We start from the raw sequence: 27,194 nt of genomic DNA, 5'->3' as shown, positions 1-27,194 counted from the left end.
ACATCCATGAACGATCATCCATGACTTCTATCGAACCTCTATAAAAAGAACCCATTAAGCAAGCTCTTAATTATTTCAAAACATAACATGTAATTCGGTAATTCTACAAATTAAGTTTTAACAATTTACAAACAAATACAATCTTACAAAATCTAAAACAAACCATAACAAGTATAAAATTATACATTCATACACTACAAGTTTTTTTGAGAAATAACAATAAAACATGTACATCTACTAAAAAAAAATACGTCGGTGAAACCGTCGGTAATTCTGACAGGCAATCGACACATCACCGCACGGACCTGCTATTCAAATCCCTCGGTGATTCCGTAGGTATTTTTAACGGTGCACCGGTCACGTCACCGGTACGGATCTGGCATTTCAAATCCGTCGGTGATTCCGTCGGTATTATTGACGGTGAACAGGTCCCATCACGCGTACGGCTCCCCGGTTTTCATTCTGTCGGTGATTCCGTCGGAAAAATCACCCGCCAAAACCTTTGCGCCACCTACCCGCCCTTTTTTCATTAATTCTGAATTTTCTGTCGGTAATTAGATCGGTAATTACCGACCGAATTACCGAAGAAAATAGTCCGTCGATGATTTCGATCGAAAAATACCGATAGAAAAAATTCTGTCGGTGAGTCCGTTGGTACTTAGCGAATTTCTGGTAGTGTCTTTACAATCTTGAATTATAAACAAACAATCAAAGCAAATTGTACTTTGTCCCAACTAGTATTTGTGTCGTTACATTTTAGTCATTAATAGGAAAATAAAAATAGATAAATAAACAATAGTGTCATAGGTTTTTACCACAAGTCTTATGATCATGTGCATCAATTACAATGAAAAAATAAATTGACAACTGATTTGGCAACCAACCACATGATTTCTGACCATATGACATCATAATTTTTTTAAAAAAATAAAAGCATTAAGGATTTTCTATAAGTTGAGCATTGAGTAAGAATGAACTTAAAGATAAGGAAGAAGAAAAAGCTTAGACCAATGAGACAAGTGCTGATAGCAAGCCCCAAGGAAGGTTCAAGAACCGCATATGTGCCTGTGATGAATGCAATAATCATTGTACCCATGCCAATCATGGTAAAGATTGTGGCAACCATTAATAAAGTGGTATTCTCGTTTATCTCTTTACCCGTGACCATTCCCAAACCATGAGCCAGCGACGTCCAAAAGTGGATATGGACAGCTAAAATAGAGAGCACCAATGACATTGCATCTGAGATGACAAATAATATAAAAGCAGCTTTTTTAGCTAGAAGTGCAGTGCCTCGATCGCTCTTGTAACCACCAGGTAGAGTGAATGCTGCTGCAAATGATACCGTTGCTATCAGCGCCGCAACAACTAGTTGAGACTCTCTTACTTTACTCAAAGCATCCTTTAACTCTTTTTTTCTCTCAACATTCTTCATTCTCAAAACTCGACTGCCAAGCAGTCCACTGCCAGCATCTTCAAGGGATTCTAAGATCTCTTTCTGCAAAATATTCAGGGTAAAATATCGTACATATCCATCATTTTTAGCTATTTAACAAATATCATACATCAACTTCCAGGCATTTGTTTTTGTTTCCAAAACTAGTTTGTTTGCAATCAAATCCTTTTTGTTAGTACTGTATATTTTAACAGGTAACAAAAACTAATTTGGTTGAAAACCACATGCTTTACATTGGCCCAATTATCCCCAAAAAGAAAACTAAGATGTGGACTTAATTTTATATACCATTAATTTTACATCATTTCATTCCAAAATTAATTTCCAATATATTATTGTTTATTGTTACTCTCCTTAATTGCTTGTAAGATTATATTAAGTTTCTATTTGATTTTTCAACTTTTAATTCTCAGATTTTTTAAATTTTAATTAATTGTATATTTTTTTCATTCATTTGCACTATTTTTTTTTATTGAATAATATATATATATATATATATATATATATATATATATTGTGCATGTGTGTGTGCGTGTGGGTTTCATGGATGCATTAATTATCACAACAATTAATTCATAGAGGATTGATTACCTGTATCTCTGCAAAATCTCCTTCATAAATGTCCTTGACGCTTAGCTGTCGCTTATTGAGACCACATACCTCCTTTTTACTAAAACAATATTGAAGTAAAACACGTTTCCATTGCATCTGCTCGCGCGTTAAAGCAGCAATTAGATGGAAGGGCGTGTTTCCTTTGTCATCCTTCTTTGTTTCAAGTCTGTCAAGCTCTGGAATCTTCAGACATTGGACGAATACTGTGCTTCTTTTACTTGCCACAGCATAGTGAAGGGCATTCCAGCCTCTGTTATCAACTAGCTCACAACAAGCTGGACATCCAGAAACAATCTCTTTCATTGCGTTTACATGTCCTCGAATGGCTGCAATGTGAAGAGCTGTTCTCTTCTTCTCTGTTTCAGCAATGTAGGTCGCAGACGCATCATTTTCTAGTAATACTTTCAGTACACCAACAGACCGGAAATAATAGGCAACGTAGTGAAGCGGTGACCAGCCGTTCTCATCGGTTGTTTCCGTCAACTTCTTTTCTCTTTCTAACAATTTTATTGCTGTCCCTGAAAGCAACAAAACAATCAAATAAAATTATACAGAGTACTTATAAATTAAAAAGTTAAATAAAAATAAAATTTCATAAATGATCTCAAATGAAATAAAATAACAATCAAGATAATTAATATCAAATCTAACTGATAAAAAAATTAAAAAATAATAAAACTAAAAAAAAATTATAATTTCATAAATTATTTCAAATAAAAAATAAGGATTAAATCTTATAAATAAAAAAAATTCAATTAATGATACGAGAAAAATAAATAACAATAATAAAAATGAGGAACAAAGTTGATATAAAAATAAAATTAACTCAAATTCTAAAGGATGCAATTTAAAAAAAAAAATTCAAAATAAAATATATAGCAATTAAAAGTTTGAGGACCAAATTCAATATAAATCAGTAAATAATATGATATTTCTAAATTTTTCACAACTTCTAAAAAAGTATTTATTCACCCAAAATAAAAAGAAATCATTTTCTTAGAAACCAAATTATTTTTTTTAATTGAAAAGTGTTTTTTGTTTATCAACATTTATAATAACAAACAAATATAAAAAAAATTAAAAAATAATTTTTAAAAAACCACTTATGTAACCTACGTGAATTACTATATATCCAATACTTAAACTCACAAAGTTTTTTTTTTTTTAAAAAAAGCTAATTATGAAGCGAACACGGATATATACAATCAAATATACATGGCTTTTAAATTATAGTTTACACTATTATATATAAATTATTTAATTCTCCAGACTTGAGCACAAAATCCTACCATCATCGCCCTCCGCGCTTGCCGCGTGGAGAGCAGTTCTACCATGAGGGCCGCCGTAGTCCACTGAGATGCAATTTCCCAAGATTTCATCGACTACCTCTCCGCGTTCGTCGATCAACATTAGCAAGCCTATGCGGCTCCATATTACCAAGCCAATGGAAGCAGCAATATAAAGTGGAGTTTCTCCATGAACATTGGCGGAATATGAAAACTCAGGGTCCTCTTTAGTTAATATTGCCACCACACGGCTCCGCCTATTTCGAGCTGCCTCGTGCAACGCTGTATCTTGCTCTTCATTGGTCATCCTCAACATCTTTTTTGCTTCTGTTACTCCGCTCTCTGGATCTGAAGGTAGAGCTTTTGCGAGGTCAATGAGGACGCTTACCACGTTGGAATGGCCATATCTTGCTGCCAAATGGAGTGGGGTTTCACCTTTCTTATTGGCCTGCAATAACAGTGGTGGACACTTTTCAAGAATTATAACAACAAAATCAGTGGATTCCGGTTCACTGCTTTGGTTTCCTAAGTAGACATGAAGAATGGTGTTCTCGTCTGGAGTCAATAACTGATTGAGGCGGGTTTGATAATTCTCAAAGGGATCGATATCGCCTGCTTCTGCAGCTTTGAACAAGACAGGATCCATATAGGTCGTCATACTATTTTGTAGCTTAGAGAAACTCACTAAATGAAAGGTAAACAAATGAAGGGTAGGTGAAATTAAGCACTGTGGCTCAAAGGCAAGAGGGTCCACTCCTCAACTGATCACAATCTGCTGATTTTTTCGGTATTTAAAGGAAGAAAAAGCGTTAATAACCACAAATTACATTTATTTTTGTAGCTTAGAGAAACTAACTAAATGAAATGTAAGCAAATGAAGGGGAGGTGAAACCACAAAGGTAAGAGGTTCCACTCCTCAAACTGATCACAAGCTGCTGATTTCTGTGGTCTGCTGAAAGCGTGTTAGATATTGTTTTTGTTTTGTTTTTTTTTTTTTTTTTAATATTTTTTATTTTAAAAAAATTATTTTTAATATATATTATTTAAAAATATTTAAAAAATTAATTTAAAATCAAAAACTTTTTTAAATTTTGAGCAGAAACAAGGATTATAGTGTTTGGTTTTTTTAAAAAAGAAGCTTAGTTTTTAATTGTGGGGGCACAACATTTTTTTTTTTCTAGTACTTCACTTGTCTTTGTAGTATTTTAAAAATATATTAAAATAATATTTTTTTATTATTTTTAAAATTTAATTTTAATATCAGCATATTAAAATAATTCAAAAACATTAAATATAATTTAATTTCAAAATAAAATAAAAATAAAAACTTGAAAAAAGATGGTTAAAACATCTTGGACTTGAAGATAAGGAGATTGTGGTACAGCTCTAACCAGAAGAAAAACGAGTGAAGACAGAAAAGATGCAAGTGGGGAAGAGAAATTGACCTCGAGGAAGACAAGGAGATTGTGGTACTGAGTATGTTCATGTTCAAGAACTTCTGCAACACACGAAGAAAAAGGCTAAATAAATATATAAAAATCAAATAAGATGTGACACTGAAAACCTCAACTTTTTCACTCATTGTAGATCATCATGCAATTATTCTCACCCTTTCTTTCCTCAACAGACCACATATGGATCTGGGATGGTTTCTTTGAGCTTGGAACCACCTCAGGTCCTCAACTGCCATAAAAGGAAAGCTGCCTTCTCTTAAAATGCCATTGTGTGCTTAAAATGTCTTTTGCCCTGCTACAAAGTTCTGCTTTACAAAATGGAACCGATAACAACAAATTTATGCTTTGTCCTTGAAAGAAATAGAATTTTATTTGTTCTTCTTCAATCATATATACAATAACCGAGTATTTTTCGTAATTTGGTGTAGTTACTAATTTGAAGTCGGAGTAAAAATGTATTGATGGTAAAAAAATGAATTATCGTAAGTTACTGTAACGTAGCTGGCTAGCTCAAGCAACCAGTTACTAGACAAAACTGCACCCAACGTGGCATGAATCTCTTTCCCGTGGTTTTGAATTATCAGGGACAATGTGGCTTGAAGACTTGAAGATAAGGAGATTGTTGTCTAGCTTTAACCATAAGAAAAAAGAGGACAGAAAAGACTCGTGAAGATGAGTATTGATGAATCCAGTTTTAAGGGTCCCAACAAACCTCTCTTGGACTTGGTCAAAGGAAGGACCTTGAGCTGAGTTAAAGAGCTGAGGTATCAGACACTAGCCTCCATCGACCTCCCAAAAAAGAAAAAAAAAATAGATCAGATTTTGAGAGAAAAACAAATTCTAGCGTTTTAAGCACGCACCTTCAGCAACCATAAAATCAGATCTTATTGCATAACTCTGAGCCAGAGGATACAAATTCCAAGACAAGTTGATACAAGAAAAAGAATAAAATTTGTCCCAACGCCAAGAGAAAGGAAATTTCAACCACCCCTTCTTGCTAGTCTACACTGTCACCACCTTATACGACGGTTGTCTATTTTGTTCTGGTTGGCATTTTATTTGGTTCGGATTTTTCTGCCACTTTGAATTTAAGAATATACCTGGCTGATTTGCCTCTGAATTTATTGTAATTAATCATCCAACTTAATAGATCATCCAATTTTATCTTGTCTCGTAGCCTTTGTCACATGTTCACACGGTGGAAAGTATGAATGCACTTGGACAAAAATAACAGCAAAGACAAAGAACACAGGTCTGGTCCTTTTCTTTTTCCTTTCACTGCTGTCCCGTTCCCTCTGCATTTTTGTCGACAGAGCTCAAGTTTAACGTGTCATCCGCGGAAACGAAGACTTTTCGGGTAGAATTTGAGGTTTTTTTTTTTTTTTTTTAATATTTTTTATGTTTTTATAAAAAAACATTATATTAATGTATTTTTAAAAAAAAAATTAAATGCTCACGAAATACTTTTTGTCCCGTCCCGTGTCCCCTATGCAGTATTGTCCATTGAGCCCAACTTTAATTCTGATGCAATCCTGTCTCAGTTTGTTTGAGGGAGGTCCATACTTTTAAGTGGTAGTATAAAATCATGGTTTCCACACTTGATTGAGTAAAGCAGATTGATTTAGAGTTTAATCGGATTTTAATTCGAAATTAAATTAGTTAAGGAGATGATCGTTTAACTTTTTAAAAAAATATTTAAACTAAGAATCAAATCTTGATATAGCTTCTGTTTAAATAAAAATGCTTTGTCAACACCCTATATTAACACATTTGATAGAAACTGATTTTAATATTATATAATTTCACCACTACTGTATAATATAATCAAAGACTAAGGTGAAATTCTTACATGTGGTTGTAACTTAATTTTGACCAATTGACTTTTTAATTTAATTTTATAGGATTTAAAATGTAAAATTAAAATATCAAAATTTTATTTTGATGAAAAATATAATTTGTCAACTTGCATGAAACAAGCTAACTAGCGGGCACAAAACAGCCAATGAAGGATGTTGTTGGAGACGCGGTCTTAATCGTGTTTTTTTTTTTAAAACATTATTTAAAATAATTTTTTTAAATATTTTTTAGATTGTTTTGATGTGCTGATGTTAAAAATAATTTTAAAAAAAAAAAAAATATTTTGATATATTTTTAAATAAATCACTTTTAAACTTTTACCGCTACCGTAATCTCAATCACACCATAAGAATGAAACTTGGCATATCCCACTTTTCATAGTAGTTTTCTTACAATATTTTGAGATTGTGGTAAAGTGTTTTTTAAAATATTTTTTTTATTTAAAAATATATTATGATAATTTTTTTTATTTTAAGAATTTATTTTTAATATTAATATATTAAAACAATTTAAAATTATAAAAAATAATTTAAATTTTTTTAAAAAATTCAATAATACTTTTTAAACACAAAATAAATACTTTACAAGTACAAACTTGATTAATAAACAAACCATCAAAGCAAATTGTACTTGGAAAATAAATTTATCTATCCCAACTAGTAGTTGTGTCACTAAATTTTAGTCATGAATAAGAAAAAGAAAATAAATAAATAAACACAAAATAGTGTTAGTGTTTTTTACTACTTTATTTGTGATGCGCATCAATTACAAAATAAAATATAAAAAATTGACAACTGAGCCTTGTAAATGAGACTAAATACACAAGGAAAAAGAAGATCAAACCAATGAGACAACTAGTGCTGATAACATGCCCCAATGAAGGTACTAGAACTTTGTATGTGCCTGTGATGAATGCGATAATCATTGTTCCCATTATAATCATGGCCAACAACGTTGCAACCGCAAATAATCTTAGAATGGTTTTCAAATTCATTTCTTCACCCTTATTCATTTCCAAATCTTGAATCAACGCCGTCAAAAAATGGATAATGAGAGACAACAGAAATAAAAAGCATCGTTGACATTGCATCTATTATGACAAATACTATAAAAATAGCTTTTTTTAGCTAGAATTGCAATGTCTTTGTCACTCTTGTAACTGCCAAGTAGGGTGAATGGTGCTGCAAATGTTACTGTTGCTATCAATGCCGCAACTACTAGATGAGACTCTTTTGCTTTACTTAAAGCATCATCTTCCTCTTTGTTTTCCTCCTCTCTTCTCAAAACAAAGTGCCCGACCAAATGGTCCCCTGCCAACTGTTAAGGATATCAAGGATATCACTGCCGTGCTCCCTACAAACCAGGATACTTGATGCTTACTGTGTTATACTTAAACTTGTACTCTGTTGTGATTATCCCGAGAGTTATGGTTGATGATATTGTAATGCTTATCACTGCAACTGTAATGTCTATATAATGAGAATAATACACACGGTTTGACTACTTAAGTCAAAACCATCTTTATGTATATTATCTTACATGGTATCAGAGCAAATCTAGCTTACGCTCTAAAGATCTTGCTTCCGCTTTTCAAAAACATGGTTGAGTCTGGTTTCTCCTCCTCATCCCATTTTGCTTTTCCTAATCCAACGCAACTTGTTTCTATCAAACTTGATGAAACAAACTACCTTGTGTGGACTGCCCAGTTTAAACCTATTCTCAAAAGTCACAATTTGCTTGGCTTTATTGATGGTTCTAACCTCTGTCCTGCTATGTTTGTTGATGATAATGCTGCCAAAAATGAATTCATAAATCCTGCTAAGTTGTATCATCTCCTCTATTTCTCCAGCACTGGTGGCTTCACTCTATGGTTTGGACTCCTCATTTTTGGCATGGCAGTCTCTTGCTGCTCGTTTTGCATCTCAATCCAAATCCTGTATCTCCCACTTGAAGCGTCAACTACAGAATCTCCAACAAGGATCCTTGACTTGTGCTTCGTACCTGACTGAAGCCAAGTTCTTAGCAGATCAACTATTTGCTGTTGGAAAACCAGTTGATGATGACGATCTCATATCCTTTATTATTGGGGGTCTTAATTCTACTTTTACACACTTTATTACTTCTTACTCCTTTCACACTCGGGAGTCTTCTATGTCATTTTTTATTTCAGATCTGAACTACTGAATCATGAAATAATTCTGAACTGTCATGCTCCACTCAATCATGCACCAGAAACGTCCTCCTTTGCTTTATACACCAATCGACCAAAGTTTCAGCCTGTGAAACGTAAACTCCAATTTTCAAGGTCTTCAAACACCAACGATGCAAAGCCAAATTTTTCTGTCCATTCCAGTTCTACCAAGGACGTTCATCTTGTTTCTAACTCTGGTGGTCGTTCTCCTTGCCAAATTTGCAAAGGTAATAATCATCAGGCACTGGACTGTTTTCGGCGAATGGATTTTTCTTTCCAAGGATGTCATCCCCCTACAGACCTGGCAACCATGGTTGCTGATATTAATACAGAATTCCTGAATTGCCAATGGCTTGTAGACAGTGGTGCTAATGCACACATAACCAATAATGCTGAGAATCTTGACTCCAAATGCCCGTTTAATGGCAATGAGACTGTTGGTGTAGGTAATGGTGCAGGTTTGTCTATTAAACATACTGGTTCATCCATTGTCCAATCTGATAATAATCGTTTCATTCTTAAGAATATTATCCATTGTCCTCAAGCTGCTACCAATCTCCTTTCTGTTAACAAATTTTGTGTCGATAATGCTGTTACTTTTCATCTCACACATAATGCCTATTCGGTTCAGGACAATCAGATGGGAATCATGCTCCTTCAGGGTCCGAGTGAAAATGGGCTCTATCCTATCAATCTCTCCAACTTATCACACAATAAACGCAGAGGACTAACTGCCTTCATGGGAATCAAGGCACCTAGCTCTCTTTGGCATCAACGTTTAGGTCATCCATCTGAGTCTTTTTTGCGTCATGTTTTATCTAATTTTCATTTACCTCTTATTGGTTCGGTGCAAAAGAATTTTATATGTGAATCTTGTCAACTTGGCAAGTCAATTCAACAACCCTTTTCTAGTTCAAATCGTCAGACATCAGGTCCTTTAGATCTAGTTCACTCGGATGTTTGGGTTGCACCTCTTATTTCACCTAGTGGTTTTAAATTTTATGTCACATTTATTGATGATTTCAGTCGCTTCACATGGTTGTATCCCATTGCACACAAATCCGATGTCTTCAATTCCTTTGTTCAATTTCGGCTACTTGTGGAAAAACAATTCTCATCCCCTATTAAATGTTTACAAACCGATAATGGTGGAGAATATATTTCCTCACTTTTTACTCGGTATCTCATGGAAAATGGTATTTTTCATAGACGAACATGTCCACATACCTCTCAACAAAATGGTACTGTTGAACATAAACATCGTCACATTGTTGATATGGGACTTACTTTACTTGCACAATCTGGTCTCAATAAGAAATTTTGGGTTGAATCATTTTTAACTGCTGTATATTTAATCAATAGGTTACCAACACCAGTTTTAAATAATGACACTCCCTTTTTCAAACTATACAAAGATGCACCTAATCACTCTTTTTTACGAAACTTTGGATGCCGATGCTATCCCTTGTTATGTCCATATGCTGAAAATAAATTGTCATATCGTAGTATACCGTGCATTTTTATTGGTTATTGCTCTAGTCAAAAGGGTTACAGGTGCCTTGATCCCATAAGTGAACGTGTTTACATCTCTCGCAGTGTTGTATTTGATGAGAACTATTTTCCAGCTAAAATAAAGATCCTAAATCACTCTCCTATTGGTGTCGTGATTCCTCCTGGTACGTCTTTTTCTCCCTTTCAAATTCCAGTTCCTACTAATTACTTATGTTCACCACCTATCAGATCCACTGGTATGTCTTCCTCTCCCCGTCCAGTTCTAGTCTCACCTACCCGTCAGCCTTTAGTCGCCAAAGGATTTGATCAAAGGTCTGGCATCGACTACTTTGAGACTTTCAGCCCAGTTGTTAAACTGACAACTGTTCATCTCATTTTAGCCTTGGCTGTACAGTTTCAATGGACAACACGACAACTTGATGTCTCCAATGCTTTTCTTCAAGGATACCTTGATGAGGAAGTTTATATGGAGCAGCCGCAGGGGTTTATCAGTGCTGAACATCCTCATTTTGTCTGTAGATTGCATCACTCTCTTTATGGCCTAAAACAGGCACCACGAGCCTGGTTCACTCGTCTCTCACAGGCACTTTGCGATCTTGGCTTCTCTGGTTCTAAAGTCGACTACTCACTCTTCACTCTTCACTCTTCATAAAGATAAATTACATATTTTTATATTAGTGTATGTCGACGATATCATCGTCACTGGCAATGATGATTCTATGATTTTCTCTATTATCTCACAATTACAATGTGAGTTTGTGATGAAGGATTTAGGTGACTTGAGTTATTTCTTAGGCATAGAAGTTGCACGTGATCAGACAGGCTTGCATCTACGATAGTCTAAATATATTGCTGATTTACTTGATCGTGCAAATATGGTTGGTGCTCGGCCTTACAAGGCTCCCTGCATCTCTGGTTCAAAGATGTCGAAATTTGATGGTGAACTCTTAGTTGATCCCTCTGAATACTGTCATATTATTGGAGCCCTACAGTATGTTACAATTACACGTCCTGATATTGCCTATTCTGTCAATCAGCTATGTCAGCATATACAAGCACCTACCAGTACTCATTGGACTTCGACAAAGCGAGTTCTTCGTTACTTAAAGCATACTCCTGATTTTGGTCTTCATTATAAACCCAGCACTATTGCCATACATGCCTTCTGTGATGTTGATTGGGCAGGTAATCCTGATGATAGACGTTCTTCCAGTGGCTATGGCATCTATTTTGGTCAGTGTTTAGTTTCTTGGTCCTCTAAGAAACAACCTGTTGTCTCTAGATCTAGTACTGAAGCAGAGTATCGAAGTTTGGCCTTAACAACAGCTGAAGTATATTGGATCCGTATGCTTTTGCGAGAATTGCATATTTATTTACCTTCACCACCAACACTTTGGTGTGATAATCTTAGTGCTATGCCTTTGGCTTCTAATCCTATCTTTCATGCGCGGACCAAGCATATCGAAATTGATTATCACTTTATTCAAGAGAAGGTTGTTAACAAAGATATTGTTGTTCGTTACATTAACCCGCCAATCAAGTTTGCAGATATCTTCACTAAGGGCCATACTGCTGATCGGTTTTGTATCTTGCGTGACAAATTATTGGTATGTTCCCTGCTCACTAATTTGAGGGAAGGTGTTAAGGATATCAAGGATATCACTGTCGTGCTCCCTACAAACCAGGATACTTGATGCTTACTGTGTTATACTTAAACTTGTACTCTGTTGTGATTATCCCGAGAGTTATGGTTGCTGATATTGTAATGCTTATCACTGCAACTGTAATGCTTATCACTGCAACTGTAAAGTCTATATAATGAGAATAATATACACGGTTTGGCTACTTAAGTCAAAACCATCTTTCTGTATATTATCTTATTCCAACATCATCAAAGGATTCTAAGATCGCTTTCTGAAAGATATTTAGGGTAAAATATCGTAGATATACATTATCTTTTGCTATTTAATTCTCAGATTATTTAAATTTTAATTAATTGTGTTTTTTTCATTCATTTGTACTGCTTTTTGTTTTTTAATTGAATAATATGTTTTTATAAAGCAGTTACATGCGATTGATATGCATAATTTGTTATCGTAGATGAAAAACTTAACAGAATCAATAAAAATAACTTGATTTCAACTAAAAAAGATTATTAAGTTATTTAGATGAATTCATTTTTATGTTTGGTATTGCAGTACGAATGGTTTTTTAAAAGGAAAAACCTTGTTTGAAAATTAAGATAATTTTTTTTTTTACTGTAAAGTATTTTTTGTTGACCAATTTTTTTTAATAGCAAACAAACAAAGTAAAGTTTAAAGAGTAATTTTCAAAAAAATAATTAAAATAATATATCAGCATGTTAAAGTGATTTAAAAACATTAAATATAATTTAATTTCAAACTTTAAAAAAAATTAAAATTTAAAAAAAACATGCTTCACACATCTAAGACTTGAAGATAAGAGGATGATGGTCCAGCTCTAACCATAAGAAAAAACGAGTGAAGACAGAAAAGATGCAAGTGGAGCAGAGAAATTTAAATTGTTAGTGAAACTTCTAGAATTATTTATTTCTATCTCTCACAGAACTCAGACAGCTTCCTCTGCTTTATTTTTTATTTATTCATATAGATGAATTAGTATAAATAGGCTTACAAGCCTAGCTAGTAAATGGAACTAGCCAAAATAGTTACTTCTATCAACAACCATTTTCAACAAAGAAACAGTCATACAAGATGAATTCCTCTGATCAACAAATGAATAGCATCACTTACATGGAACCAAAATTGTACAAAGCTGCAGAAGCAGGCAACATCAACCCATTTCAGGATTTTCCAACTTCTCTCAGTGAGCTATTGACTCCACAAAAAAACACAATTCTTCATGTTTACTTAGAAAACCAACGCAGTGGATGGAAATGCACTGATTTTGTTGGCCAAATTATTGGTACGTGTCCACGACTGCTATTGCAAGCCAATACTAAAGGCGAAACTCCACTACATTTTGCGGCAAGATATGGGCGTTCCAATGCAGTGAAAGTCCTGATTGAGCGCGCAAAAATACTAGATCCTGAGAACGGGCTAGCAGAAGAAAATAATATGTTGGGGATGACGAATGAAGAGAACGATACAGCGTTGCATGTGGCAGCTCGAAATATCCAAGCCCAAGTGGTGAAAATATTGACTAAAGAGGACCCTGAGTTTTCATATTCCGCCAATGTTCATGGAGAATCTCCACTTTATATTGCTGCCAATATGAGGTTTGTGAACATGTTTTTTAGTCTCAAACAGAGTTTCGATACTATATGTGGCCAACATCTTTTTTCTTTCTTTTAATAGATACTAGATTAATCAATTTTTACTAATCTATTTATCAATCTAGAATACTATCATTTTAAGATTATATAAATGTAATTGTTGTTTAATTTTAATTTGTTCAGCTTTATAATGTTTAAGTAAATCTGTTTTTTAAATTATCATAAAAGATATTAGAAAAGCAATGCTTCTATAATAATAGGATTTTACCTGCTTATTTTAATTTATTGGAATAAAAATGTTAATAAAATCACATATATCTAATTATAATTATATTGCTGCCAATGTAAGGTTTGATGGGAAGTTTAAAAGACATGAAGAAAATAGAAAAAAAGTGATCAAATACATCTTGAGTAATTGCGAGTCAGTGGAATATTGTGGTTCTCATGGCAGAACCGCACTACACGCTGCAGCCATGCATGGTGATCATGGTAAGATTTTATTCTGAACTGTAAATCTTTGAATTCATAAATTATTATCGGAAACCATAACCGTGAGAAGTGTGTTCTTATCTTAAATTGGGTTAAAGAAAGAACACTACTAATGACCTCTCTTGACACGATTGTTTGATTTTAATTTAGCAATTCTAAAGCGGATGGTTTAACTAAGCAAAATTCAGATAGACAATGATAAGATGACACAACACCATACATAACACCGTCTAATTACACTTCGTCATAGGATTAATAGAATGTTCCTCTGTTTGCCATTTTATTGTACTTTGTCTTTATAATCTAATAGCAAATTTAAAGTGTTTCTAATTTTTTACTCAATACAAACAAATCCTGATGTAACTTATAATTTTTAAGTAGTCCCTACATAATTTACGTTGTACAAAAAACAAAAACTAAATTTGTTTTCAATTCAAGAAAAGCCTTATCTGTTCAATACACAATATATTCTATTTTTTATATTTTAGTTTCTTTTTATTTAAAGCCATTTATTTTCATTTTCTTAAAAAATCTTATTTTAACCTTTAGGATATTGTTCTTTTCATTTATTTTCCATTTGTCAAATTCTTCGTTTACTCTATCACATTTATTTGATATAGAATTTAGTAAAGGAAAAAAAAAAAACAAAAATATTCATTGTATGTTTGTTAAATTAAAGGTTAAATTGTATTTATTACTTATATAATTCATTGAAAGATACAAGGGAAAGAAAATACATAATAAGAAGACAATGAATTTCCTAGTCTATTTAATTAAGGATTTACATGCATGATTATAAAGATTTTAGGACTAAAATGTTCTTATACACGTTTGCAGGTAAGGAATCTATATGACATGTATGTATGGGAGTATCATTTCCCTTGCATAAATAAAAATAAAAAAACATACATGAATTATTAGATTAGTAAGACTATTAATTGGATTCTACGTTAAAATGATAATTTAAAGGCTCATAATAATATTGAACTTTATTCTTGTTGTTTATAGTTTTTTAAAAAAACTTTGGTCATCTAGTTAAATGAAGTTGGAGTTGTTGACATTTCCATATTACAGTTAAAGAACGTAGAAAGCAAGAAAGGGAATTTATAATACAGTTAAAGAGAGAAAAAGGCCATATTAAATATTAACTTATCACTAAATTAGTAGCGTAGATTACGCATTAACCATAATATTATTCATATATTACCTACTATGTACCATATATATTTTTTTATGGTTTATTGCAGAGACAGCAAGAAAGATATTGAGAAAAGACCCGAGTTTGACGAGAAGAACCGACGATGACGGGTGGTCCCCACTTCACTATGCTGCCTTTTTCTCTAGGTTGGCAACAGTAAAAGTACTACTAGAACATGATGTGTCCGCAGCCTACATTGTTGATTCAGAGAGGAGAACAGCCCTTCACATGGCCGTCGTTCGAGGCCATATGGCAGCAATGAAAGAGATTATGAACACTTGTCCAGATTGTTGTGAACTAGTGGATAGCAGAGGTTGGAATGCCCTTCACTATGCTGCCATAACTCTAAAAGGAGCACTTAAAGCTATGCCTTTCCCTCGATTTGAGAAACTTATATACGAGAAGGGTAACGATGGAAACACACCATTGCATCTATTTGCTGCTGTCGGCAGTTATCCCAATAAGTATTTGAGTAGTAATCGGAGACATGCGTACAAAGAAGATGTGTGGCCTTAAACGAGCAAAACAATCAGCGTTGACGACATCTTGGTAGGAAATTTTTTTCCTGAAGAAAAGGTAATTCCCTCGTTTTGACTTTTTAACCTGTCTTTAGATACCACACTGCGACACACACGCACGCACTCGTACACGCGAAAGAGTCTTTGCAATTAAAAAGGCAAAACAAAGCTATCTTACCAAAACAAATTAAATTTAAATTGTCATAGGAATGATGTAAGATTATTTTTATCAATATCAAAGGATAATTTATAATATTCATTCAATCTTGTTAAAAAAAAAAAAAAAAACCTCAACTCTTAACAATAAATCCGTCTGCACAATTTAATAAAGCACATCAATTCAAACATAAATTCACTTGGTTTGTCTCCCTTTAAAAAAAAAAAAAAGAATAGAAATCCTTTTGTCAATATAACAAATCATACCTTCAACTTCAACACTTATTTTTAATTGATTAACACTATTTGCTTTGTCCGCCTAAACTGATGTAGGTTTTCTTTATTTGTTTGTTTTAGGGTGTGTTTAATATTGTAGTACAAAAATATTTTTTATTTAAAAATATATCAAAATAATTTTTTATTTTTAAACATCAAAAATATTTAAATCATACCTAAAAACAATCTAAACTAAAAAACAAACAGCCCCTTAACAACAAAAGCAAATATATATTGTTGCTAGCTAAAAGAAACAAAATTACTTGATTTCAAACTCGCTTGTTATGATAACAAACAAAGGTTGAGAGTCTATAGATGATATAGGAAAAGAAAGACTCGTTTAATTTCACAGCCGAAACTTGTTGCAGAAAAAGATTTTGGAATCATTGAAAGATGTACGGAGTGGACCGCTTCAATGGCCCATACCTATGATGACAGAAGAGGACCACTCTATTACTGAGAGAGGAATGGAGGCTCATATAGTTGTAGCGGCACTCGTAGCAACAGTAACATTTGCAGCTGCTATCACCATGCCTGGCGGTTACAAGAACGAACAAGGCACTCCAGTTCTTCTTAAAAATACTGCTTTTGCAGTCTTTGTTATATCAGATGCAATAGCAATGGTTCTCTCAACTTCTGCTCTCACCATGCACCTTTATTGGGCACTGCTTGGAGAAAGAGGTCAAGTGGATGAGGATTTAAAAGAATACTTCTCTGATTGGACATTTTTTTTAACCATATGTGCCATCCCAGCATTGATCATCGCATTCATCACAGGAAGTCATGCAGTGCTAGCTCCATCAAATTGGCTTGCAATCACGAGTTGTTTCATTGGTGTATCCTTCTTCTTCTTTGCGTACAAGGCATTAATAGGTGAATTCTACACCATTTTAAAAACTTGAAATAAACACTTCACAGCAGACTTTAAAAGAGTCTGATATTGAAGAAGATTATTGATTCTCATTTAGCTCGTGTTATAAACCATCTTCTGGTCATCTTCTTGATGGCATCAGCTGTAACGTTGGTTTTATTTATCAAGATATTTTACCTTGCTTTTTCACAAGTACAATTATCGAAAAATTCAATTTTGGCACTTGGGAAATGCTAACACCTTCAATATAGAGATCATAGAATGACGGCTAACAAGTTCACCATTGATTCTAGATGAATGGTGTACATGAGCCATAATTTTCGAAGGACTTGAATTTCTAATATATATATATATATATATTATATATATATATATATATATATATATATATTGATTAGAATTCCATTAATTTCTGAATGGTAATTTGGACTTTATTTTCTACACATTGCAACTTCATTCACCTTCCCAACTTTTTGTTTAACCGAATATCATTCTCATGAAATGCAAAACATTCTTTTACGAGAACAAAAAAAAAAAGTAACGAAGGAAAATTTTACGACAGGCACAAGAAAAACCATAATAAAAAAAAAGGAGGAAAATGGGTATATAAAACAGCAGAACACAAAACATTTTGAGAAATTAATGAATTAATGATGTAGTGCTATGATTTAACTCCGATCTAGTGGGTTATGAAGGACATGAAGCTGATGACAACACCCAATGTCTGAGTTTTTCGGACCCTAATTCCACTGACAAGGTGTAAAGAGTGTAGTTAAAACTCAATTTGAACAACGGAGACTAAAAAAATAAAAATCAATTTATGTTTATGTTTAGTGTGTTTTAAGACTAAATAATTTGTTTTATTTTTATATTTGATTAGCATTAGTGGAGTAAAAAAATAATTAGTGGAAGAATTAATCTAACTTGAATCTCGATTAAAAATTCAAGTTGATCTACTATTAAGTTTATCTGAGATAAAACACAAATAAAAACTTTTTAATTTTTTTTATTAAAATAAAATTATTTTTAATTTATTTTTAATTTAGAATAATTTAAATTGATTTTCCTCCTAACTCATGACCAGGCCTTCTCACATCAACTCTTGGATTAGATTTTAAACAATTATAACAAATATTTTTATTTATATATTAGTTTTAGTCAATTTGGTAACCTTGCTAACACGGAATCAAAATCTTGCCTTAGGTTATTATTTATATTGAGTTTTAAACTATAAAAAATAATTATATTTATTTTTATAATTCACTTAGATTAACAATAAACATGATGTACGAATCAAACCTTATATCGAAATCAACTATTATTCAAATTTTTAAAATTATAATAATTATTATTTTTATTTTTATAGTAATACAGATCAACCCCGGTTAATTCTTTATGCCAAAAAAATTTAACAATCTAGCTTATTCTAACTCCTTTTAATAAACAAAAATTTCTCCACATGAACACCACCAAAAAAGACTCAATCCTTGCCCCAGTGACTAGCTTAATTTCCACCATAGTTCTCAAAAAAACAAGCTAGGGGTACAGAGAGGCAGCAAAAAAACACATACCCAGATAAAAAAAATAAGAAATTTTAAAAAAATAAGAGATGTAGTCGTTGATTTGACACAGATAAGCTATGGAAAAAGGTACAAGAGGCTAAACTGCAACACTGAACGGCAAGATTTTTTATCACGAGCATTGGAGCTTTCTACTTCAGTGAATGGTAACAAGTGATGCCTAGGAGGCATCATTCATAGAGAATTTTGTTAAAAGAAAAGGTTTTGAAAGGATTTGCGATGACAACAAGGTTTTTGGAGGCGTGGAGCCGGCAAATAGAGAGAAACAGAACGTTGTCAAATAAGTTATATAGAGGTTTGTACAGAGCTATAAAACCCTAGTTTTGTTATCTGAGGAGGTATTTTGGTGTTTTTTTGGGTTACGAGGCTGCGCTGGTTTTTCACATGTTTTTGTATTTGCAATAAAACAAATATAATAAGATATTATATATTTGATAGCATGATTCCATTAAAAAATTAAGTTTGAAAAAAAGTTTGTGTATAGTTTTTACATGCTTTTTAATTTAGTTTTGTAAAATTTTGTTTATTTTTACATTTTCAAGAGCTTTTAAAAAAAATTAAATTTTTATTTTATATTTTTTACTTTAAATTAATATATTTTATTATTGTTTTTAAATCATTTTAATATGCTCCTTAATTTGTTTCGGGAATTCAAGGTATTGATATTTGGAGTTTATTTTTATTTTTCATCTTTAATTACTGAAATAATTTTTCACGAACATAAATTTCAATTTTTTAGTCTAAAAAAAATCAATAACAAAATAATCCTTCTTTTTTCATTCTTCCAAAAATAGGTTTATTAGGTTTTAGGGCTGGATTTTGGGGTCATCCATTTGAAAACCAAAATATCATGAAAATAAAATAAATTATTATATATTTTATCTATGTTGAAAAAATATTTTTAGCTCTTTTTTTTAATTTTTTGATATAATTATTTTGGTTTTAGTGGTTATTGTTAAGATTTCTCTTGGGTATTAAAGGCTAAAATAATTTTTGGACTAGATTTTATATATTATAACTAAATTTATTTTCAATTAGATTTTAAATAAATCATTTATATCGAAATCGATGTATATCGTAAAAAAAATAATATAAAGAATCATTGATATTTTTAATTTTTTATATATAGCTTTATTGCCTCTGTTTCTTTAAATAATTTGTTTTTATTATTGTTGAGACCTTTTCTTTTCTTATTTATTATTGTTATTTCCAGCTACAATTACCTATAACAATAACATTAAAAATTAAGGGAAAATCACGTGCTTGCACTGTTCATGGCAAATAACACAAGCAGGTCCTTTTTTTTTCTTTTTCTTTTTAATTTAAATTTCATTACTCAATAATACCTTTTGAATTATTTTTTTATAATTTATTTTGGTTTGTTTTTTTTATAAGGTTATTATATTTTCAAACAAATAAATTGTTATTTGATTTGGTTCTTAATTTTATAACCATTTAATTTTATTATCATAAAATTAAGTAAAATTTTAGTTTCAAAAAACAAAATTATTTAAGTTTAGTGAAATTTATAACTCGGGTTGAAGATTTAGTGGGTTAAGCTACAACGCTTAAATATTTGTTGTCTCAATATTAAAAAAAATATATCATATTGAATTTTTTTAAAAGCTAATCCATATTTTTACCGGTTATTTCATAGTTTTTGGATTCATCAAGTAGATTAGGTCACATTGAAGCGAAAAAAAGTATATAAATAACAAAAGTTATTATACCTTGAGGAGTTCATAACTTGGATAGCCGAGTTTTTAAGGGTTAAACCTAAAAAGCTCGGGTCGGTTTAAATATGTTATCATTTTAATATTTAAAAAATAAAAAAATTATTTTGAATATTTTTTAAAATTAAAATATATTTTTTACTGGTTATCTGAGTTACTTTTGAAGTCAAAAGTTGACAACTTTTAACTAAATTATGATACTTGATCCATCCTTTATAGAAGTACATAGACATCTTAGGATTCCTTCTAAGTTTAGTCACACAAAAAAAAAAAATCAAATTAAGATAAAATTGTATTCCATTTGTCTGCAGAAGTATAAATTACGAACGACTAAATAAAACAAAATCTCATTTTTCTTGTTTTATTTTATATCCTTGGTTTTAAAATACTTTCAAATCCAATTAAATGTTCCGAATAAATTCATGAAATAAATGAAAAGATACATTCATCTAGGTGCTTCCAACAATTTGTCCGAATAAATTAATGATAATAAAATTCTTCAAAAAGAAAGAGAAAATTAAATGTCTTCTCAAACTAAATGTTTACTTATAAATGTAAGTAAATAAACAATAAATCAATAATTGAATAAAGGGTTATTACATAAATATTTGTCCAGCTTGATTGTCATTCCAAGTAAAGTCTGCTTTAGATGCCACCTTGTTTGGTTTACCTCCTTTATATCATCAGCACTCTAGGGTGCTTGATCTAACTTTAAAAGTTATTCCTTTGGACTTAATTTCGTCATATGTATTCTATTTCTTATCATAACCTAATTTTTAAATAAATAATAAAAATATATATATAGTTGAAAATGAGGTAAGACAACACAAATTCAAAAATTTAGGGATGAAATTATCAAATTTGAGAGTTAATTGGTCAAAAAATTAAAGAAGTAATAAGTTTGAGAATTTATTTAAAATTTTAATTAGTTTTAATTAAATCAAGAGTTTAATTGAAGAATAAATATAAGTTTGCAGACTTAATTAAACTTTGATTTAATAAATTAAATAAATTCAGGGATTTAATTAAAATTAATCCAAGGGGCAAAAATTAAAATTTGTTTTGATTAAGGGACTCGATTGATACATTTCAAAAACATCAGGGACCAAACTACAATTTGTTATTTTCAATGCAAATGACGCCGTTTTGGATCTTACTGTTCCATCATCTGTTTTTGCCGAAGACCAGTTTCAACAGGGCAAATCCAGCAATCTACGGCCACTTATACCCACGATGCCCGCCCTATCGATCTCTCGCCTCCACAATGCCCGCCCATTGCTGGAGGCAGGGACACAAGACCTTCTCTGGCTTTATAAAACAGCCAGAGAAAGGCCTCGGAGAGGGGACCGAAAGAAAAAAACAGGGAGCACGAACGAAAACAGGAGAGGGGACTAAAAAACAGAGAAACAGTGAGAGAGGCAAAAAGACAGCATTCCCAGCTCTCAAAACGCATGTGAAGTGCAGAGAAACTGCAAGCGTTGGTCAGCCTAATTTATTCGTCTCCAGCTACACACTCAAAACCATCAGGGGGAAGGAGGAGACGACGAGCAGGGAACTGGGGAGAAAGTGGGCTGAAAGACACAACCAGAGAAAATAAAGCAAAAGGGGACGCTCTCGACTTCTTCTCGGTGGCAGCTCTAAAAGCTCCATTTTCAGCAGCCACTGCTGTTATTGGCTTGAGAAGGAACAAACAAACACTGAGGGCTGACTGAAGGACGCTTTCAAACACGAGAAGAAAAAAAAACAGGGGAGAATGGAAAAGGGAACGAACCAGGCGACTGAGAGAAACAATGAAAGAATTCGGGGAGGAGAGAAAAGCAGAGAACCAAGGGAGATGCAGAGAACAAAAAGCAAGCCTAAAATAGTGAGAAGGGCGACCAAGACAAGAAGAGACAGAAGGGGAGAATAGCCTCGGCCCGCCAGGACACTTCGTCTCCAGCCTTCGGCAACCAGGTAAGTTCCTTCATTTCCTTCTCCTTTGCAATTATAATTACATAGGTACTGTACTATATACAAATTTAATTCACACTACTTACTGTTCAACCCGACATGTAATTCACTGGTTTGCAGTGACCAAGGATAGAACTAGCCCCAAAAAAAAATAAAAAAAAATGTGGTATGCATAAATAAATAAAATATTGATTTTAAATTTATTTTTAATTTTATTGTATTTTTATTTTATTTAGATACATAAAAAAATATGTGTATGTGTTATGCGTAAAAGTAAATTTATTTTATTGGTTTATTCATTATCTGATATCATAGTCAGGAATATAAAAAAACTATTTATTCTAAATTTATTTTGTTTTCTTATTATCTAAAGATATTTTAACAATGTCAAGTTGAAAGTATACTATAGTTGAATATATTACTGAGCGCCAAAGTCCAGGATGCTGCAAAAAATATTACCACACAAACCATCATAGCATAAACCAAGACAGGCTAACTTAGAGAAATTTTATGATGAAATTTTAGAATGTAACCCTGCCTCACTTGGCAGGCGCCACGCTTAAGGGTAATAATACCCTCCTTTTTTTTTGTTGTAACTAGTCTAGTCGTACCACCCGTAGAATCTCTGATTCTTGATCTAGTTAGGCGTTTAGTCTAATAATATCCATAATTACCCTATATTTTTCACCCGAGCCCTCTCTCGGTCCGGTGACTCCTTAAACAAAACTCATTCCCCATCAAAAAATAAAAAATGCCAAAAATCTCCATTCTCTTTTCAGTCTGACACCCAATGTATTCCTGTTAATTTTTGACCTGCCCCTGTCCTGTCCATATGACTGACATTTGCTAGGATCATTAGAATTTTACAAGTCAATGCGATGGAGAATGCCAACATTGATTCTACCTTATTTAGTTCGTTCGCCTTATTGGGCACCCCAAGAAGAGTGTGGAGTATTTGAAATTTATGCTGTTTTTTATACCTTCATAACACCCCTACCCCCATCACACCAATTGATCTCTTGACAAGAAACCCAAGTTCCTATATACAATGATTATTCACAGTTTATGTCATATATACTATGATTTCACGAACGATCAGTGTTATATAAAATTTACTAACAAAGTTTAATTAATTATTACACAACCTGGTCCCCGCAGAGCCCGAATTTTTATCGTAGCCACTCAAGCAAAGCTTGAGTAGGTGAGACATCTATTCCAACCACTCAAAAGATAGTAAGAGATGTGATTTTTTTCTTTCTCCCTAAAGCAAAAAAACGTTCTTTACCAAATGCAGTTCCCTGTTCATCCCAGGTACCACACATAATTAACGTATCCAAGATATTTATAAGTCCTTAATAGGTCCAGGTCATAAATCCTAATGAATAATGGATAAATCTAATTAAATATTAATAATAATTCAAATCGAATCTTAATTTGAAAGGCCTTAAAAAGAGGGCCCCTAATATTATCTAAAAGGACATAAGTATTAACTAAATAAACCTTGAGTGTTTTGCAACTCCCCTTACAGTTTTCTAGGGATTCAATTCTTAATTGTAGCGTTCCAGCGCACCTGCCCAAAATTTCCACCGGGAGGCTACTTAACATGAAACCCTCTTCAATTCTCAAAAACTGTGATACTACTTTTTGGCTATGCCCGAACTTTGCCGATAAGTACTTCTTTTGGCAAATTGTAATAGACGTGTGCCTTTGTAATTTGTTTATTGAATTTCTCTTTTCGAAAATATTAGGGCTCTAATCCCTCCATCCTATATATCACTGCCTATTAGCATAAAATTCGGATGCCCTTTTCCCTTTCCCAGGACAATATCCAAGCTCCAACTCCTTCAACCTGGTCCAATATTCTTTGCTAGTTAGCTAAACTTAATTGCACTATCCAATACCCATATTCTGCCTATTTTCCTCACAACTAACCTCTAAACTTTTTAAATAAAAACAACATAAGGTTTTAATTAATGGGAGGATCAAATGTCAACTAGTTTAAAACTTATCTCGGGACAATGTCACTCACATTCGCTTTTCATTCCACCGTAAGTTTACGGTGTTCTGATTGTACGACTATTTTGTTTTATTTTTGTCAATTCAAATACGTATGTTTGCGTGTTCAGTGAGTTTTCTGTACCTTATTGACGTATATATCCATTTGACCATAATGAAAAAATGGGCTTCAGAAACATTTTAATATTTATCTCACTCTTCTCATGGTGTCAAAGCAATGTGATTCAAGAAGTGATATTAAGCCTTTACGAGGACCAGGGCATTGCATACCAAATCCCAGTTAGGCGTGTAAGAAAATACTCCATTATGAGTTTAGAAAAAATAAATACAGTGAGACATAGTACCCACCCACATATGGTTATATGTGGTCCATGTGAAAAATCATGAGAAATTGGACTATCTATCTCTAGAAAGATAGAATGTATCCTCCAGTGTGTGATGTGTTTTGTCTTAATATACAATCATCATCTTAATCATAAGATTTAGATGGTAACTTCTTATCTATTTTTTCTTACAATTGCTAATTTTTTTACCCACAATGTTAGTGTAGCTACAAAATAAATCACCAATTGACTTCAATTGGGGTGATTTGACCGGAATGGTGATCGCTAAGCTTCATGTATTTAATTTTATATGAACTGTATCTTTCCTAATTAAATTTTGTTTACTTTATTTGACCTGCCGTTTTATTTTTTTTATTCTTATTATATTTCACTTATTCTTTTATGCATTGTTTTTTTTTATAATTAGGATATTGCACTTATATATTGTACACACACTTACACTTAAACTTTATTTTGCACACACATGCCTTAACGCTAGGATTCAGGAATTAGCAATGTCTTGATAAGTTATTTTGACTTGAACAACAATTGTAAAACCCACTTAAATTCTAATGAAAAGTCTACTTTGTGGAGACAAATGATTCCCAATAGAGCTTTGCCTTATGGATCCAATTATTTCTCTGACAATGTAGGAACCTTGGTTCAGCCTATTATAAGCCCATTAAATTTGGGGAGGACAAAAAAAAAAAAAAACGAACACCGATCCTTTCTGGAAACCAATAGTAGATATTAAATTTATATTCATTTGTGATGAATGTAATGACTATATAATCTTTTAACTAGATCTTCCGATCATGTTATTATCACAATTAACGAGAAGTCATCATAAAGATATCTTTTTCATCAGAAAATGGATGTACAAGATCTAGTAACAATTCACAAAATATACGCACAACAAAAATATCCATCCACCTAACATGAGAGTATTGAAACCTTGCAGGCAATTACTAGGGGACTTTTTTACTAGATAAAAACCGTTGATTACCGAGCTCCCGGACTTGACTTAAAAAACCTAAAATATATGAATACTTCAAATTAAATCTTGTATAAAGTTACTACAAGACTTCAAAATATTGGAAGTAAATAGTTATGTGTAATGAAGACTACATATTTTAAAATGTAGAGGTAATGGCAGTGTTGAATCTGGATAATTTGCCATAATGTTGAAACTAGCTATTAAACAATATAGCTCTCAAATGGTGCTCGACCCATATTTTTTAGGACCCCTTTCTTTCTTAGATTTTTTTTCTTTGTTTTTTTTGTATTTTTGTTTCGTGGAGAAATGGACAAAACTACCAAACATATAAGCTCAATAATATAAGAGAATATCTGCATGCCAAATCTACACGCTGCGCACACGCGCGCAAGCGCATATATAGATAAATAATATAATAGTATATATATATAATATATATAATCTTAGAATTATATAGTAAATATATATAGTGATTAATTTTCGACAATTGGTATTGTAGATGGAATATTGCATGAGGCATCTTGTAAGAGCTTATAAATGCTAGAAAACATTGACAAGCAAAGTGGAGAGATACTGGTGCAATGGGCGTGTTCTTAGGGCTGGCCTTGAAAAAACCTGGGAAAATATGCTTAACCAGAAAAAAAACGACCCAAGTAGTTGTTTTTAACAGAATCAGATATTGGCTCTGGTATCTTTGGGGCTAGGATATTATTTCTCTCCTTTGTTTGGTGGATTGATTAGTGGTTAGAGGCGGCAAATGTGCTTCTAGAAAGGAAAGAAGGCGTTCCCAATTCAAATAGTCACGGTGATAATAGAAACTATTTTTTTCACTTAATCAGCACTGCTGCGTTGTAAAAGAGACGAACCTAAAGGTGAGATGTTCGTGTTCACTTTTGCCGATATGACATGTAGATAGTCAACCATATGTATAAATGTGGCAAAACAGTTTTATATGAAGTAAGCCTTTGGTGAGTTTCTGATCAAAAAGCCATTAAAGGAGCTGTGTGGAAAAAAATAGCAACCATAATGAGGAAAAAGTTTATGATTGAGTTGTTTTATAAGTTACCAACAGTAGTTGGACAACAATTTGAAATGATGGGAATTTAAAAAACTCGTCCCATGGGTCCTCTAATAGCGAGTATCGCTGGGCTGTATATTAATTACAGTACTTATGCACCCGGTCCATGATGGCCGAAATGACAATTTAAAAGTATATGCAATGTATCCCAGATAACAATGGATGTGGGGAATAGCGTTAATGCATGTCCTTGAACCAAAATCAGTTTCTTATATAATTCTTCATTTCCTTAAATACGACGAAAAAAAAAAATAAAAAAACTCAAAAAAAACTATTTTGGTCGTTGAGCTCCATTGTTTGCTCCTAAATGGTTATGATAAGATTGTGTTCTCCCATGAATTCTCACTTTCTATGGTAAAGTGTTCTAAAGAGTTAGTCTATGACT

General features: G+C 32.5%; 2 protein-coding genes and 2 non-coding genes across 4 annotated transcripts; 1 reads left to right on the top strand and 3 right to left on the bottom strand.

Annotated features, from left to right (window-relative positions):
- Nucleotides 1-1,002: 1,002 nt before the first annotated feature.
- Nucleotides 1,003-4,259, bottom strand: LOC118036730 (protein ACCELERATED CELL DEATH 6). Its single transcript, XM_035042527.2, has 4 exons — nt 3,358-4,259; nt 2,048-2,586; nt 1,166-1,498; nt 1,003-1,065 (listed from the first exon to the last, which is right to left on the bottom strand). Exons 1-4 carry the CDS (start codon nt 4,010-4,012, stop codon nt 1,003-1,005), a joined length of 1,590 nt encoding a protein of 529 aa, XP_034898418.1. The 5' UTR covers nt 4,013-4,259.
- An 8,786-nt stretch (nt 4,260-13,045) lies between these two features.
- LOC118036743 (uncharacterized) lies at nt 13,046-17,323 on the top strand. Its single transcript, XM_035042541.2, has 4 exons — nt 13,046-13,627; nt 13,974-14,113; nt 15,361-15,802; nt 16,614-17,323. Exons 1-4 carry the CDS (start codon nt 13,104-13,106, stop codon nt 17,161-17,163), a joined length of 1,656 nt encoding a protein of 551 aa, XP_034898432.2. The 5' UTR covers nt 13,046-13,103; the 3' UTR covers nt 17,164-17,323.
- Nucleotides 17,324-17,783: 460 nt separating this feature from the next.
- On the bottom strand, nt 17,784-17,890 carry LOC118036752 (small nucleolar RNA snoR97). Its single transcript, XR_004685437.1, has one exon. It is a non-coding gene; the product is annotated as a small nucleolar RNA snoR97 (small nucleolar RNA).
- An 849-nt stretch (nt 17,891-18,739) lies between these two features.
- LOC118036750 (small nucleolar RNA snoR134) lies at nt 18,740-18,890 on the bottom strand. Its single transcript, XR_004685435.1, has one exon. It is a non-coding gene; the product is annotated as a small nucleolar RNA snoR134 (small nucleolar RNA).
- Between the last annotated feature and the right edge of the window lie 8,304 nt (nt 18,891-27,194).

The sequence above is a fragment of the Populus alba genome, chromosome 19, assembly GCF_005239225.2.
Source record: "Populus alba chromosome 19, ASM523922v2, whole genome shotgun sequence".
Lineage (NCBI taxonomy): Eukaryota > Viridiplantae > Streptophyta > Magnoliopsida > Malpighiales > Salicaceae > Populus > Populus alba.
Note: the sequence above shows the minus strand (reverse complement) of the source record. Positions and strands in the feature narration are given on the sequence as shown.